General features: G+C 43.4%; 1 protein-coding gene across 5 annotated transcripts in view; it reads right to left on the reverse strand.

Moving 5' to 3' along the window:
- Positions 1–500: 500 nt before the first annotated feature.
- The window catches only part of CUNH8orf76 (chromosome unknown C8orf76 homolog), a 24,026-nt gene continuing 6,103 nt past the window's right edge, over positions 501–18,423 (reverse strand). Inside the window, exons 4-6 of one of the 5 annotated variants that reach the window (XM_032760372.2) lie at positions 13,083–13,540; positions 8,281–8,413; positions 501–1,773 (exon numbers count right to left, since the gene is read on the reverse strand). In XM_032760372.2, coding sequence (XP_032616263.1) covers positions 1,579–1,773; positions 8,281–8,413; positions 13,083–13,540 — 786 coding nt within the window. In that variant the 3' untranslated portion in view covers positions 501–1,578. Of the gene's footprint in view, positions 1,774–7,982; positions 8,203–8,280; positions 8,414–13,082; positions 13,541–18,423 lie in introns of those variants that run through there. The other 4 variants (XM_058444424.1, XM_058444423.1, XM_058444425.1 and 1 more) reach the window with 4 other exon arrangements.

Consider the following 18,423-nt stretch of genomic DNA (forward strand, 5'->3'; position numbering starts at 1 on the left):
GTGGTGCATGCCTGTAATTCCAGCTACTTGGGAGGCTGAGGCAGGAGAATTGCTTGAACCTGGGAGGCAGAGGTTGCAGCAGTGAGCCGCAATCGTGCCACTGCACTCCAGCATGGGCAACAGAGTGAGACTCCATCTCAAAAAGAAAAAAAAAAAAAAGAGTTGTTCAAAATATAAGAGCAGTTCTTTGCCTGTTTTGAGGAGAGTACTAGAAAGGGCGAGTGAGACAGGAGAGTGTGGAAGGGAAACCCTGATGACTGCACCTTTTAGCCCATGGCTGGCATTCTCTTCCTCTGCTGAGAGAGATCAAATAAAAGCTATGCAGGACAAAAATACAAAAATTAGCCAGGCATGTTGGTGCATGCCTCTAATCCCAGCTACTCAGGAGGGTGAGGTAGGAGGATCACTTGAACCCGGGAGGCAGAGGTTGCAGCGAGCCGAGATCACACCACTGCACTCCAGCCTGTGCAAGAGCAAGACTCTGTCTCAAAAAAAAAAAAAAAAGGAAGAAAAAGAAAAAGCTGTGCAGGACAACATTTGCTGAAGTTTTTGATTTATTATTAAATTCCTCATCAGGGAGCTCTTCCATCCCAGCTAATTCACTGAGTAAGGTAATGGCCCTTTGTATTTATGATGTTACAGGCTGTGATTAAAATTCATGTGGCTGAAAAAGGACAGGATGATCGACCTGGCAGACAAAGCTCCACAGCTCTCTCGTGTTTCTGTGCATCTTGTGAGAGAGGCACTCGGTGTTCTTTGTTCCAGTCTATCTTCTCCAAGATGTCTGCAGGGTGAACAGCCTTAAAAAGGAGACAGCGTCTACCTCTGGAGCAAAGGGCAAGCATGCTCACTGCCCATTATCAAAGACTAGAGTTTCCCAAACTCAGCACTCCTCTCCTGTAAGGCAATCAGTCGTGTGCACCACGAGACATGGTAATGCACATTCATTGTATGTGAACGTAGGCATTCCTTCTGTGACCATTATGTGCCCTTGGGACTTGGAGGCAAGAGAAACTGATGCAAATACACTGAAGTTTATACTGCTTGCTGGGCCATGGGTCATAAAATCCTTTGTCTCTGACCCAGGAGTCTCCTTTCTGCCAGCATCCATGAAAAGTGGGAGAGGCTAACCTGTTAGCTTACAAGTAGGGTAAGATCTCAGACCCTTCACAGTGCTTGGCACACCCTTCTTAGAAATAGCTTAGTTTCACATCTCAACATTCTTGGTCATTCCCAATGAATTTACCTAAACAGTGTGGATTCTTATGCTGCTGGCTATAATATAGTAACAGTTTTTAAAAGACCACAAATCTAAAAGCCTCCTTGATATACTTCCCCAACAGATTATCTTCTAAAGGGGTAGTAGGCCTAAGATACAGTACTTATAAAGGGACAGGAAAAATCCAGAAAGAAAACAAAACATAAACTGAATGCAGTAGCAATCATTTGAGACAGAAGCCAGTTTTATAAAACATAAATAATCATTTATACTCCATGATTAGCAATGGATCCTGTCTGAAGTAAACAAGGACAATTAATACAGTACAAGATATTTGTGGTTTTGTTTTTTATAACCCACTAAGCCAAGATTTGTATCTCTGTATGGAACTGATTTTCAAAGGGACAGAAATGGTCTTTGATCTTTCTGAACCACTTGTCTTCAAATTCTTCTGAGGATGCAGTCACCAAGGCAGTCAGGGCTACAGAGCCAACATACTTCACCTCTGGGTGAACTTCATCTTTTACTTTTTCTGGGATATCTTCTCCCATAACCTGTAACCAGGAGGGAAAAAAAAAAAAAAACTGTCCCAATAAAAGAGGCAGCAGACATGGAATGCTAGTTATCAACTGTGAAGGCTTTCATTCAAAGGCAGAAAATACTTGAGTAGCCAGGGGACATTCCCAACACATTGAAAAGATGTTTGTTCAGAAGTAGTTATCCGTCTATGGCCATACCACCCTGAACGCGCCCGATCTCCTGCGATCTCAGAAGTAGTTATCCAAGGACAAGTAAAATATCCCATATTTCTACCCTCATTCTCCCCAAGTGAAAGAATCACTTCAGTGCTGCTGTGGCAGCAGTACTATTTGGCTTACCAGGAGTACTGAGTTGCCCTTTTTGTCTCAAAGAGCATATTCTGTTGGTGAGAATGCAACTGTAGCATGTAGCTGGGCCCACCTTTTCCTGACCCAAAAGGACTCTAATCCCTCTATAACCAAAGCAGTCTTGGGGATTTAAGGAGCCCATTACCAATGAAGGTACAATACTGCTCCCTAATGGTCAGAATCAGGCCCAAATGAACACAGGGTCATGTCCCAAGATTCTGGGTTAGTTTCTTTGAGAAGACATCACAAAGTTAGGTTGTAGAAAGTTTGTACCTGAACCCACTAAGTAAGCAGACTGACCTTGGGTAATGACAATGAACTAAAATTAAGTTCCAAAACATTTCATACCATCTGGCATGAAAGCTTATGTAGCCATGGAGCAGGGATGTTGTAGAGGGAATTTAAGTTCCACATAGATTTGCATTAGATAATCTCCAGGGTTCCTGCAAACCCGGATATTGAATGTGTTCATGAGAACTCAAATTATAATGAATTCGAAGCAGGCTCAAATAATGGTTTTGAGGACTGGGTTTAAATCTTCAAAGATTACATATTGTTTGAGGAAATTGCCAATGAGAACCAAGCTTCACTAGGCAACAGTCAGTATTTACTAAAGCCTGGTATTTCACCCGTTCTAAGATACTTTTTTGTTTTTGTATTTTAACATCTCTAAAATCAAGATGTATCTGAGCCAGGTGTGGTAGTTCACACCTGTAACCCCAACACTTTGGAAGGCCAAGGCAGGATGGTCGCTTAAGGCCAGGAGTTAGAGAACAGCCAGGGCAACAGGGCAAGATCCCCGTCCCTACAAAAAAAATTATTATTATTATTATCATTTTTTTGAGTCAGAGTCTCGCTCTGTCACCCAGGCTGGAGTGCAGTGGTGCAATCTTGGCTCACTGTGATCTCTGTCTCCTGGGTTCAAGCAATTCTCCCATCTCAGCCTCCAAAGTAGCTGGGACTACAGGCAAGTGCCACCATGCCCAGCTAATTTTTGTATTTTTAGTAGAAACAGGGTTTCATCATGTTGGCCAGCCTGGTCTTGAGCTCCTGACCTCAACTGATCCACCCGCCTTTGCCTCCCAAAGTGCTGGGATTACAGATGTGAACAAACCACTGTGACCGGCCAAAAAATTTTTAAAAAATCAGCCAGGTGCGGCAGCACTCAACTATAGTCCCAGCAACTACTTGGGAGGCGGAGGTGGGAAGATGCCGTGAGCCCAGGAGTTGGAGGCTGCAGTGAGCTATGACTGTGCCACTGTACTTCAGCCTGGGAGATACAGTGAGATCCTGCCTCCAAAAAAAATTTAAAAAAATGTATTTGACAACCACTGGAGTGAGGCTCTGTGTGATAGTGTAAATGGCATCTTATTTTTTTTATTTTTATTTTTTGAGACAGAGTCTCACTCTGTCACCCAGGCTGGAGTGCAGTGGTGCAATCTTGGCTCACTGCAAGCTCTGCCTGCTGGATTGAAGCTATTCTCCTGCCTCAGCCTCCCAAGTAGCTGGGATTACAGGCATGCGCCACCAGGCCTGGCTAATTTTTGTATTTTTAGTAGAGATGGGGTTTCACCGTGTTACCCAGGATGGTCTTGATCTGACCTCGTGATCCACCTGCTTCGGCCTCCCAAAGTGCTGGGATTACAGGCATGAACCACCACACCCGGCAGGCATCTTATTTTTCTTTTAGTGACACATCAAATGATATGTCTTAAAACTGATGATTTCCTGGATTCAGTGAAATGTAGTATTTTTAAATCTGGGATAAAACACCAAAGATGCCTTTCTTAAAAAAAGATAAATGAATAATAGTAAGACCCAAACAACACACTATTCCCAAAAGAGGGACAGACAGGCACAATATTTACAGGTGTCAAAAAATCTGCCAAAACATTCAGCCACATAAACATTTTAAACTTCCATATGCCAAAAAAAAATCATAAACTTCAGAAAATATAGTAACTATAGAAAGATACTTAAGTCTAATATAGAGAGAACTCTTAAAATTGCTACAAAAACAGAAAGAATAATGAAGCAAAAGCAAGACCAGGCATTTGACATGATACAAATGGCCAATAAACATATGAAAAAATTGTTCATCTTAATGGTAAAGAAATAAACATTAATGCTAAAAATATTACATTTTTATCTATCAAGCTACCAATTTTTAAAGTAATATTATTAAGTTAAATTACATAAAAGAGAGGTCAAAATGATTGATTTCACATGGTTCAATCTAATTGTCAGGCTCAGGGTAGAAAAAACAATGCTTTCACATATTGCTAGAGGATATATAAATTGAATTAACCTTTCTAAATGACTATTTGGAAATGTGCTTTAATTTCTAATAATCTGTTCCAAAAGGTACAAAGGCACATATTGATTTTCTTGCAAGGATTTATTAAAATAGGTACTGAGTATTTGTTAAATGTTCAACACAGGGAAGTAAGTAACTTATAGTTTGTCCAACAATTGACTACTATCCAGTCATTAAAATTTATGTACTCAAATAATATTTAGGATATAGGGTCATGCCGGTGTCATAATGTTAGGTAAATATCACAAAATAGAAAATAAAATGTACAGTTTGGTAGTTCCTAAAAAAAGTTAAACAGAGCTAATATATGACTCAGTAATTCTACTCCTAGGTATATACCCAAAAGAATTAAAAACAGAGACTTAGCCAGGTGCAGTGGCTCACGCCTGTAATCCTAGCACTTTGGGAGGCCAAGACAGGCAGATCACTTGAGATCAGGAGTTCGAAACCAGCCTGGCCAATATGGTGAAAGCCTGTCTCTACTAAAAATATAAAAATTAGCTGGGCATGGTGGCACATGCCTGTAGTCCCAGCTACTTGGGAGGCTGAGACAGGAGAATTGCTTGAACCTGGAAGGCGGAGGCTGCAGTGAGCCAAGATAGTGCCACTGTACAACTGCCTGGGTGACAGAGCAAGCCTCCGTCTCAAAGAAAACAAAACAAAACAAAAAAAACCCAGAGACTCAAACATACTTATATGCTAATGTTCACAGCAGTATTATTCATAATATCCAAAAGGTAGAAACAACTCAAGTATCCATCAACAGACGAGTGGATAAACAAAATGAGATATGTACATATATGTGAATATTATTCAGCCATAAGAAGGTATGAAGTTTTGATAAATGCTAAGTATGGATAAACCTTGAAAACATTATGCTAAGTGAAATAAAGCAGACACAAAAGGACACATATGGTATGATTCCACTTATTTGAAATATCTAGAATAGATAAATTCATAGAGAAAAATAGTACATTAGAGGTTCTAGCGGGTAGAGAGAGAAGGGAATAGGGAGTTATTGCTTAATGGGTAGAGTTTCTGTTTGGGGTGATGAAAAAATTTTGGAAATAGTGGTCATGGTGGCACAACACTGTATACGTACTTAATACCATTGAATTGTACATTTAACAATGATTAAGATGGCAAATTTAAGTTACGTATTTCTTTTTTTTTTTTTTTGAGACGGAGTCTCACTCTGTCGCCCAGGCTGGAGTGCAGTGGCGCAATCTCAGCTCACTGCAAGCTCCGCCTCCCGGGTTCATGCCATTCTCCTACCTCAGCCTTTCCGAGTAGCTGGGACTACAAGCGCCCGCCACCACGCCCGGCTAATTTTTTGTATTTTTTTTTTAGTGGAGACGGGGTTTCACCGTGGTCTCGATCTCCTGACCTCGTGATCCGCCCACCTCGGCCTCCCAAAGTGCTGGGATTACAAGCATGAGCCACCGCACCCGGCCTAAGTTATGTATTTTATCAGAGTAAAAAAGAAAGAGGGAGAAGAGCAGCTGTTATAGAATAAAAAAGACATGAAACAAAAGGACCACATATAGTATTTAGACCTTATTTGGATCCTAATTCAAATAAAAGAATTATAAACAGGAAAAAAAAAAGCATGTGATCAAAGAATATTTAAAGATACAGGGTTATGTTATCACAAGTCAACTAAAATTAAAAGCACAAAATAAAGGCCAGGCATGGTGGCTCACGCCTGTAATCCTAGCACTTAGGGAGGCCAAGGTGGGACGATAATTTGAGGCCAGGAGTTTGGGACCAGACTGGGCAACATAGCGAGACCCTGCCTCTACAAAAAATTTTAAATTAGCTGGACATGGTGGTGCGTGCCTGTAATCCTACGAACTTGGGAGGCTGAGGTGAAAGGACCACTTGAGCCCAGGAATTTCAGGCTGCAGTGAGCTAAGATTATGCACTGCAGCCCAGCCTGAGTAACAGAATGAGACCTTTTAAAAAATTAAAAGCACAAAACAAAATGTACATTATAATCCTAATTACAATCCTGACAAGGGCCCAGACATTTTCCATCTTTTTAAAAAGCTCCACTGGTATATCACATGCATTGTCTACACAGGAAACTACTCTTCCACCCAACCAACAGATTTATTGAGCATGGTGAAGAATACAAAGATGCTCAAAACATACTATTACTTACAAGGAACCTAATATCCAGTTGAAAACATAAGACACATTCTTATGTCTTTTTAGGGCCCAAAGAGCTATCTATTCAAGCAATCACTATCTGAGCTCAGAGGAAGGATAAATGACCACAGAGCAGAGTATTCCGGAAAAGCTTCCTGGAGGATGTGGAACTTGGGAGAACTAAAAGACTGACCAGAAGTGTTTTCTGGGGTTTTGTTTTTTGAGACAGAGTCTCCCTCTGTTGCCCAGGCTGTAGTGCAGTGACACAATCTTGGCTCACTGTAACCTCCGCCTCCTGGGTTCAAGCGATTCTCCTGCCTCAGCCTCCCGAGTAGCTGGGATTACAGGTGCCTGCCACCTCGATCGGCTAGTCTTTTGTATTTTTAGTAGAGATGGGGTTTCACCATGTTGGTCAGGCTGGTCTTGAGCTCTTGACCGCAAGTGATCCACCCACCTTGGCCTCCCAAAGTGCTGGGATTACAGGAAGTGTTCTGATGAGTAGCTCCCTTTTAGACATTTTGTACTTGAAGTGACAGAAGAGTAATCAATAATTATCCCAGGTTAACCACCTAGTAGGCAATTAATCTGATGTGAGACACATGTCCCAGAGATAAGACTAGAGATAAAGACTGGAGAGTAATCAGCCCAGAGGTGACAATGGAACCTAGGGGTGTGGTGATGATTTCTGTGAGAGAAAAGTAGAAAACAGAGAGGCCAAGGGAATCTTTAGCATGCCATTACTTACGCTACAGAAGAAACCAGCTGGGTCCCAAGAGGCAGAGGAACGTTAAGAAACACAGGAGAAAAACAAACTAGCGTAGCCTCTCAGAAGTAAAAGTAAGAGATCGGGCACGGTGGCCCAGGCCTGTAATCCCAGCACTTTGGGAGGCCAAGGTGGGTAGACTGCTTGAAGTTAGGAGTTCAAGACAGACTGGCCAACATGGTGACCCCTGTCTCTACTAAAAATACAAAAATTAGCAGGGCGTGGTGGTGCACGCCTGTGATCCCAGCTACTCGGGAGGCTGAGACATGAGAATCGCTTGAACCCAAGAGGTAGAGGTTGCAGTGAGCCAAGATCGTGCCACTGCACTCCAGCCTGGGCAACAGAGCAAGACTCTGTCTTAAAAAAAAAAAAAAAAAAAAAGGTCAATGAAGGTTTAAATGTTAGTTTTAAAAAAAATACCTTTGAATTTCTATGCAACCATCAAAGTAGTAACAGGGTAGAGCAGGAATAAAATGGACTTGCAGCTGGCAAACACAAGCTCCAGACCAGCTCTCCCACTGAAAATCTGACCACAGGCAAGTCACAAGCTCTCTGAGCCTCAATTCTAGCTCTATTCATCTTCACAAGCTGTTATGATGAATGGAGGAAAAAAAATAGAACTGCTACACAAATGTAAGCATTCATTCATTCATTTATTCAGCACTGAAACAAACAATTATTGGGCATTGATGATGTTCAGGCAGGCAGGTGCTAACAAGCACTGACAAGTACATGAAACACAGTCCCTGCGGTCCCGCACGCTGCAGGGGAATGCCGATCAAGAGGCCACCTTGGTGACTGCTGAGTGATCAAAAGGCACACAGAGGAGGGAGACAAGTCCTTCAGTAGATGAAATTTGGCCCTGCTTTTTAAAAAATGCTATCAGAGCCAGGGAAAATACCTATGATGTCTCATTTCACATAAACCCGAGGGATACACTCACCTCAGCTATCAACAGCAAAGTGTCTTCTTTGAAGCTGAACCCTTTCATTTTATCTTCAATTTCCTGCTGAGTCCTTAAGTTCCTCTCCAAAGCAAACGATGTTTGCTGAGATTGGGTAAACTGAAGCAGAAGCCTGAAAAACCGAAAAGTCTCAATGCATGGTGAAAAGTCTCAACGCTTCCAGATAAAGGAAAGCCGCGAGGAAATGTTCAGACAGCCCAGGTATTGAGTCGGCTGCGAGTCCCACCAGGTTAAAAAGCAGGTACCCACCCTCACTAGAACTATCATTTCAATCCCTAAAGTTTCCGACTTGGAATCAATTGCCCAACTTCACATTGGAGATTCATCTTTTCTAAAAAACTGCTCAAAGAAATCTTCAGAGAGCGACACCTGAAAAGAGCTTCTGGCCTCAAAAGAGCTTCCTGTGGAAGTCAAGGGATTGAAAGGATAAGTAATTTGGAGTGAAAGGAATGAGCCTCCCAATCAGACTCCTCTCACACAGGCCCTCCGGATTTGCTCCTTTGAAGTCAGTGTTCTGTGACCCTTCCATCTCGCTGACCCCACAGCAACTTGACCAAAAGGACTAATTAGATTCGCTAGCGCACTTCAATTACCCCAAGCAGGGCCAAATCTTTGATGACCCTCTGACAACCACTCTGCGATACCTTACCACTGACTTCCCCGTCATGATCATAGCTGGTCACCTCTCTCATTTAACTTCCTCCTCTCTTCCTCATTTGGCTCCTTCTTTTTTTTTTTTTTTTTAAATAATTACTCAATATGCAGATTTTCCCCTTTTTTCTCACTGGTACCTACTGCAATGCCGAGAAGCACTCGGCTCTCCATGCTGTGGAACGTGCCCGACACTACACTAGGCATTGAGAGATACTGATGAGCAAAACACATTTGTGGCCTCATGGAATGGAAGGAGGGAGACAGCACATAAGTATTTCAGGTAGTGACAAGTGCTATGAAAAAAACCCAAGACAGGGTGGACACAGTGTCCTCTTCAGATGCGGCGGTATAGGCAGGAAGGCTTCCTTGAGATACCAGGCAAGCTACGAGCTACCTGATGAGGAACCAGTGGGAGAACATCTGGGGGCGAGGGCTTGGCCAGGGAGAAGGGGGCTCTGAACAAACTTGATATGCTTGAAAAGCATTAAGATCACTGTGGCTGGAACACAGTCAGAGAGAAAAATGTGTAGTAAATGAGGTGGGAAAAAAAGGCAGGGCCAATTCAAATCAGACCTTGCAGGCCATGAAAAGAAATGTGGAATTGATGTAACGCCACCGGGGCATTTCAGAAAGGAGCCTGACCTGACTCACAGGTAAAACGATCATCTGTCTGCTTCAGTCTGACCTGTTGACATCACCTACCTGGCCTCGGGAAGCATTCACCTTTGTGATCCCTTTGATGTAACTTGCTTTCCGCCCTCTGCATATCCTCCAGGCACCCGCGTCTCAGTACTTCAAGCCTAAAATCATTGCTTTCCACCCCAAATCGGCTCTGCTCATCCTCCCAGGTGTCCTATCTCAGCGAAAGGCACCGTCATCCACCTGTGCATCCCCAAGAGCCTCTGCAGAGACTCTTCCGTTCTCCTCACCCTCGACCTTCCCACACACTCTGCTGGTCACCAGGTCCTCTCTATTCTATCGTGCAGTGACATCCATTTCTTTTTTTTATTACCACTGCACCAGCCCAGGTCAGGCCCTCATCATCTTCCACTAATTAGTCCACAACCTCTAGTCCTTAGCTCCTCCTTCTAATCCAGCATCGCAGTCACCAGACCTCTCTAAATCACAGGTTTTGGCTGGGCGCGGTGGCTCACGCCTGTAATCCCAGCACTTTGGGAGGCCGAGGCTGGCCGATCACCTGAAGTCAGGAGTTCGAGACCAGCCTGACCAACATGGAGAAATCGCATCTCTACTAAAAACGCAAAATTAGCCCGGAGTGGTGGCGCATGCCTATAATCCCAGCTACTCGGGAGGCTGAGACAGGAGAATTGCTTGAACCCAAGAGGGTTGCGGTGAGCCGAGATCGCGCCATTGCACTCCCGCCTAGGCAACAAGAGTGCGAGAGTGAAACTCCATCTCAAAAAAAAAAAAAAAAAAAAACCCAGACCAAAACACACACACACAGGTCTTATCACATGCTCCTGTATTTAAAACCTGCAAATACTCTTCAGGCCTTCGGCACAAGGACCAAACCCTTGTGATATCGAACGTCTTATGCTAACCATAAAAACAACAAACATAAAAGTACTAATCTAACATTTACCAAGCGCCTACTATATACCATGCAGGACAATAAGTCTTTAATTCTACAACCTCAGGAAGCAGGCATTTTCCCCATTTCTCCATCTGTTAAGATTAAGCAACTAGAGAGCAGAGTTTAAGGAATGTGTGCAAGGTCAGACTGCTGGTAAGAGTCCAGGCTCATCTACTTAGCATCAGCAATTTACTAAGTTCTTCAAAACCACTTCTGACGCCAAAGTCCTACTTCCTACTTCCTCTGCCACCCTGGCACTCTGGCCACAGCCTACCTCGAGCCCTTACCACCAATGCTGTTCTTACCACCAGACAATGTGACAACACTGTTCTAGAACAGATCCTCTGCCCCTCTGGGCGGTGCTTTCTTTCTTTTTACCTAGCATGCCTCTTCCCACATGGGGAATATTAACGTGGAGTGAGCAAGATAAGCTGGAAGCATACAGGGTCTGGAATCAGAGATCAGCTCCAAATCCTGGCCCTGCATTTCACAGCTGCACCACTTTGGGAATGATTTTAATAGTTTCCTGGTCCATCTAGTGGGATCCCAATAGGTATCCCAGAGTCATGAGGATTAAAATGAAATAATGTATACAAAGCATCTAGCACTCAGCGGTCAACTGACAAGGGTTCCTACCGGGACCATTCAGCAGAGGCATCAACCCCTCTGTTAAGGCTTCCTTCTTTTGGCCACATCAACAGCTCCCTGACATTGGTCCCCCCAGAATTCTGCTCACAGCACTGATATACTATTTAGCACTTGTGCCGGCAGTTACTAGCTAGACATACCATTTCCCTAAGTGAGTGAGTGGCATAAGGGACTGCTTTTTAAATGATCTTTGTGATCCTAGCACCAAGCACATGTCTGGCACACGGTTGTCATTCAATGTGCCTCTGAATTAGTGACACGGTCAATCTAAACAAGCATCCACTGAAAACATTTTAAAATTTGCCAAATAGGGCTGGGCACGGTGGCTCACTCCTGTAATCCCAGCACTTTGGGAAGCCAAGGCAGGTGGATCACCTGAGGTCAGGAGTTTGAGACCAGCCTGGCCAACATGGTGAAACCCCGTCTCTACTAAAAATACAAAAATTAGCCAGGTGTGGTGGTACACAGCTGTAATCCCAGCTACTCAGGAGGCTGAGGCAGGAGAGTTGCTTGAATCTGGAGATAGTGGTTGCAGTGAGCGGAGATCACACCACTGCACTCCAGCCTGGGCAATAAGAGCAAAACTCTGTCTCAAAATAATAATAATAATAAAATAAAATTTGCCAAATAGATACCACTTCTCACTAAGCCTCAGTGTTAATATTTCTTGAATCCTCCTGAGTTAAAAAATCTGTACATTCTTTGGTACCATTTGAAACATGAGAGTCTGCTTCTTCTCTCATCATTTATAGAACTGGTCAAGTGTATTCTCCCTACCCTTCCCTCAAACTCTTATACTTTAAGGATAAAAAGTGCTTGGTATCCCTAGGCACAAATCATGGGAATTCTCTGTAGAATGAATTAAGCATCATCTACTCCCATTATCAGCAATTCAAACACAAGAACTGATTTTCTTCTTTAGTAGATTTCTGTGGAATATATGAACAGAAAATTCCTTCTTGAAAATTATCTCCTCTCCCTTTTTCAGTGTTTTATACATTTTTATTTTCCTAATTTTTTAATGTTTTCTAATCTTAACATTCCATCTTGGGCAATGACACAGGTTATATTCCTTTTTGTTTCTGAGACAGAGTCTCATTCTGTTGCCCAGGCTGGAGTGCTGTGGTGTGATCTCAGCTCACTGCAGCCTTGGCCTCCCAGGCTCAAGCAATCATTCCATCTCAGCCTCCTGAGTAACTGGGACTACAGGCACGCACCACCATGCCTGGTTAACTCTTTTTTTTTTTTTTTTTTTTGAGACGGAGTCTTGTCCTGTCGCCAGGCTAGAGTGCAGTGGTGCGATCTCAGCTCACTGCAACCTCCGCCTCCCGGGTTCAGCGATTCCCCTGCCTCAGCCTCCTGAGTAGCTGGGACTACAGGCACGTGCCACCACGCCCAGCTAATTTTTTGTATTTTAGTAGAGACAGGGTTTCACCACGTTGGCCAGGCTGGTCTCGATCTCCTGACCTTGTGATCCACCCACCTCACCCTCCCAAAGTGCTGGGATTACAGGCGTGAGCCACTGCTCCCGGCCCGCATAGTTAACTTTTTAAAAAAATTTTTTGTAGAAATGGGATTTCACCATGTTGCTCAGGCTGGTCTCAAATTCCTGAGCTCAAACGATCCACCTGCCTCAGCCTCCCAAAATGCTGGGATTACAGGTATGTGCTACCACACCAGCCAACATAGGTTGTATTCTTAAACAAATGTAGTTTTGTTTCCAAGTATTACATGCTAGAGTGACAAACGTTCAACACAACCATAGGAAAAATTCAAAAATATATACCAAATGTCTAGCCTAGAACTTTTTGAGGCTTAAAATTAGAAAATAAAGCCTTTACTCTGAGCTGATTACCAAGCATTGCTTAAGTGACTCTCAGCTTACCTGGTTCGTATAAAAGAGGCACATGCTTTCAGCTGAGTCTCTATCAACACTCTTTCTCTCTTTTCTGCCATACAGTTTTGGATATTTGTCAGAGCGTTCTCATTTTTCTGGCTATTACTGCTACTCGCTTCCACAGAAAATAAAGAGCTCTCAGGCAAGGTTTCAGGAAAACACAAAAGACAGTCTTTTCCTGAGTGTGGAAAGAAGGATTTGATAGTTTTGTCACTTGAGGTGAAACTGTGCTGTTTCTGAGATGACGCAAGTGCTGCTGAAAGAGCTGGCCCCAGATTCAGGTAAGCCTCTGCCAATTTGCCCCAGTTCCAAGGATTAAAAGGATGCAAAGAAATCAGTTTCTGCAGGCAGAAAATTGTTTTCTCCAAGTTCTGCAAACTTGAACAAATAGCAAGCTGGAGGTAGAGTACCGAGGTTAAATGGTCTGTGTTGGTTGCTTTATTTTCCTAAGGAGAAAAAAAAAAGGTTAAGAAGTTTAAACTTCAAAGCATTTTCCATATAAAATGAGAATGCCTAAAAACCCAAGTTGTATATGTTATAAATTAGAAGTATCTTTCAGTAGCTACATGAGTGACCTAAATATATTTCAATATATCTGTTTGAAACCGTAAACCTAGAGAGATATATGCTATCTAGAGAAATAGTCACCAGCCATTCCCAAACATCCTAATGTCACAATAACTTAACAATTCCTAGATGGTGGCCTGCCAAATGTTCAGCATCAAAAACACAAATATCCATTTATTTCCAACTTTTATTATAATCTTTACTGTCTTCAGCCAGATATCTGAAAGACCCAGCCAATTTTCTTAGATCCTGGCCTAATGATTCCATTGTAATATTCAAGGCTTTCTAAAAATCCAAATGGTAATTTCCTTGAGGATTTGAACAAACTCCACTTCCAAATTTTATTTGGCTTAGACATTTTAAACAGGATAGCCCTGAAGCTCTCCATGCTTCATGACGCATTCTAATTGAATCCAAATGCCTTCCCTGGTAACCATTACCAAGGTCAATTATTATTTTTGGCCAAAAGGGGTTGCTTAGTTTCCTTTTGATCAGAAAATCCTTTTCAAATCTCCTTAACCAGCGCCACCATCTCTTGCCTAACTTGCCATATGGCAAATGTCCTCTGGGTTAGTAAAACAGGCCTGCTTTTTGTAAGTTAAAGTTTGCGGAGAGCAGATGGCAGACTCAAATTACCTTCAAGTTGATGTGAGGTCTAAGGAAAGCCTGGCCTGCAAGCGTCCAGATCAGGCTCCCTCACAGAACCACACTGAGCATGAAACATGAGCAAAACTACCTGGTGTACGGCCCCAGGAAACTGTACACCAGCAAGTGAAGGCCTGTGGGCAGCTCTAAATATTCCCACATTGAGTGAAAAGATAGGAGATAAAGCCCCATACAACTGATTTGGTGACACTGTACCTTCCCAAAGACAGAACACACCTCGTTTTATTGTTACTATTGTTTAGCACCTGTCTTTCCCAACAGACTATTTAGCTCCATAAGAGCTTTTGTTCAATGTAAATTCCTAGTACAGAGCACAGCTCCTCGGCCATCACAGATGTTAAATCACGTTTGAGTAATGACTTTTCTAAAGTCAAATCATGTCATTTATAAGGAAAACAACATGTATAGACTACATCTGTAACAAATGCTACCCTTCTTCTGTAACCAGTCTATAGGGCTTTATATTGTTCAAAAACTTTTTTTTTTTTTTTTTGAGACGGAGTTTCGCTCTCGTCGCCCAGGCTGGAGTGCAATGGTGCAATCTCAGCTCACCGCAACCTCTGCCTCCCCGGTTCAAGCAATCCTCCTGCCTCAGCCTCCAGAGTAGCTGGGATGATAGGCGCCTGCTACCACATCCAGCTAATTTTTGCATAAAGTAGAGACAGGGTTTTGCCATGTTGGTCAGGCTGGTCTCGAACTCCTGACCTCAAGTGATCCACCCCCCTCAGCCTCTGAAAGTGCTGGGCTTACAGGCATGAACCACTGTGCCCAGCCTCAAAAACATTTTGATATTGAGAAAGCAAGTGTGTGTTAAGGTGGAGGCTGTTACTCACAAACTATGATTCTGATAACAGGGTTTGGTTTGTTTGTTTGAGATGGAGTCTCGTTCTTTTGCCCAGGCTGGAGTGCAGTGGTATGATCTCGACTCACTGCAATCTCCGCCTCCCAGGTTCAAGCAGTCCTCCCACCTCAGCCTCCCAAATAGCTGGGACTACAGATGCCCACCACCACACCAAGCGAGTTTTTAAAATTGTTATTAGGGACGCGGTTTCACCATGTTGGCCAGGCTGGTCTTGAATTCCTGACCTTTGCCCACCTCGGCCTCCCAAAGTGCTGGGAATACAGCCATGAGCCACTGCACCCTGCCAATAGTAGAGTTTTGAGAGGTGGATTAGTAAACTCCTTTCTGGAAATTAAATTCTATTTAGGCCGGGCGTGGTGGCTCACGCCTGTAATCCCAGCACTTTGAGAGGCCAAGGTGGGCGAATCACGAGGTCAGGAGATGGAGACCATCCTGGCTAACATGGCGAAACCCCATCTCTACTAAAAATACAAAAAATTAGCCAGGTGTGGTGGCGGGCACCTGTAGTCCTAGCTACTCAGGAGGCTGAGGCAGGAGAATGGCATGAACCTGGGAGGCAGAGCTTGCAGTGAGCCAAGATCGTGCCACTGCACTCCAGCCTGGGCAAGAGAGCGAGATTTCATTTCATAATCCGATAGGAAAACTAAAAAAACTTATATATATATATATATATATATTTAAATGAGTTTGAGTGATTTTTCCAGAATACTGCAACTCCTTCTGTAACAATAACATGATGATGACAGTTAACATTTACTGAGTGTTTACCCAGTGCCAGGCATTATTCTAAGTGTTTTCCTCATTTAATCCTCTTGACAATTCTTTAAAATAGATTCAGTAGTTTTCCTTATGTTATAGATAAGGCAACTGGGTCACAGAGAGGTTAGATAACTTGCCTGGCATAATATGGCTGGTAAGCAGGAGAGCTACAGTCAGTTATACTAAAAGTCAAAGAATAAAGGTACTTACGAAGAGCTGATATGGCCGGGCAAGGTGGCTCACCCCTGTAATCCCAGCACTTTGGGAAGCTGAGGTGGGCAGATCACTTGAGGTCAGGAGTTCAACATCAGCCTGGCCAACATGGTGAAACCCTGTCTCTATTAAAAATACAAAAAAGGCCGGGCACAGTGGCTCATCCCTATAATCCTACTACTTTGGGAGGCTGAAGTGGGTGGACTGCCTGAGCTCAGGAGTTCGACACCAGCCTGGACAATATGATGCAACCCCGTCTCTATTAAAACTACAAAAAAGGCCGGGTGCAGTGGCTCATCCCTATAATCCTAGTACTTTGGGAGGCTGCGGCGGGTGGGCTGCCTGAGCTCAGGAGTTTGAGACCAGCCTGGACAATATGGTGAAACCCCATCTCTACTAAAATACAAAACATTAGCCGGGCGTGGTGGCGGGCACCTGTAATTCCAGCTACTTGGGAGGCTGAGACAGGAGAATCGCTTGAACCCAGGAGGCGGAGGTTGCAGTGAGCCGAGATCACGCCACTGCACTTCAGCCTGGGCGACAGTGCGTGACTCCATCTAAAAAAAAAAAAAAAAAAAAAATTTAGCCAGGCATGGTGACACATGCCTGTAATCCCAGCTACTTGGGAGGCTGAGGCAGGAGAATCACTTGAACCTGGGAGGCGGAGGCTGCAGTGAGCCAAGATTGTACCACCGCACTCCAGCCTGGGCAACAGAGCAAGACTCCATCTCAAAAAGAAAAAAAGAGCTGATATATATATGTGCGCTGGCTAAACCCACCAGACGAGCAATGCATGTAAACGATATATTGTCTGAATCCTTAGCATCGAACCGAGAACCAGGAAAATAGTAGGACTGATATGTTTGTTGAGTGCTGAGTGGATAAATGAAAAGGATTCACTTACTACCAGAAAGCCATTTTCTTACCACAGTTACCACATAGGCATACCAACCACTATAAGAAAATGTTCTAATTATTTAAGAAAGAAGTCCTACTATAAATTTTATCCAAAAATCATGAAAAGAGGTGAATGAGTTTCAGCAGCAGCTGTGAACAGAAAATGTTCGAATCTTGATGGCCACCCCGGGACTTGCTATTTTGTTCAATGTTACATACTGTGACAGGTCCCCTTACACAATGTGAAAAGACAGTAGCCACAGTCACAAAAAAACAGATATGGGCCAGGGCTAATAACAAAAGGCGAGGGTCCTCAGGTAGAGAAGAAATTTAACAAAACAAAACAAAACACAGCTTACCAGGAAATGAGAATGACGTGCAGACACGCAAGGTCCGCTGAGATCACGTGCAAAGCCCACAGAAAGGGGCGAACCCCATGAGCCCACTTTCCACCTGACAGTCCTACCCACCAGGTTGCCAGGACACCTGATGCACAGTTCTGAAAGTCTAGGGTTTTCTGACTGGTGTTTCTCCTGCCTAGTAACCATCCCCAGCACCGGAGACCTGGCATCGGCTGATTGGCAACAGATCCTTCTATGAGCCACCGAAACAGATTCCCTAAGCTAGAAGGAACCAGAGATGACCCAACCCCTGCCAGGAATCCAGCTGCCACTACCTTCAACAATCAAAGAGGAGAAAGCACAACAGTGATGTGCAAGAAACGCCGAGAGAGCAGGACAGTAATAAAGGCTAGAGAAAGGCACCTGAAGGGCCAAGAGCACTGTTAATTTGCGGACTGGGGAGACTAGAAATGAACACAACGAAATCCCATCAAGTTAACTGCTCATGCAAACACTTCCTTAACAAGTCGATGTATCTTTCAGCTTAAGCATTAACCCCCAATTAGTAGAGAACAGAAAAGAAAGAACAAAACACAGCTGTTTTCCATGTTCTTAGAACAATTACTGCCAAAGTTTCCTCGAATTGCAAGAGGCTGAGGTCCTATGCCGTGAAGGCTTAAGCAAGCAAAGGTTAGGGATTTCTCTTAGTTAATGAGATGGCAGATGTCAGCTCAATTGTGTGCATACGTTAGGGCTGATGGTGGGCAGTACATCCACAGAGCTCAAAATTGGTGCCACAGTGTCTCCTTAATTCCCTCCGAGGAAGAAAACTAGTCCATTTAGACTAATTCCCATATAAAATTTACACAAAAATCAATACAAATAATGCCTTAACCTAGAAACAAAAGCAATCAAATCTAGAACTGGAAAGAACTGCCTTTCTTTATCCCTTAAAAAAAAAATCCTCTTCAGAACGTGTGGAAAAAGGCAATAAAATTTTTTTTTAAAGAAAAAGAAGGCCGGG

This window comes from Hylobates moloch, unplaced genomic scaffold (assembly GCF_009828535.3).
Source record: "Hylobates moloch isolate HMO894 unplaced genomic scaffold, HMol_V3 SCAFFOLD_9, whole genome shotgun sequence".
NCBI classification, from domain to species: Eukaryota; Metazoa; Chordata; class Mammalia; order Primates; family Hylobatidae; genus Hylobates; species Hylobates moloch.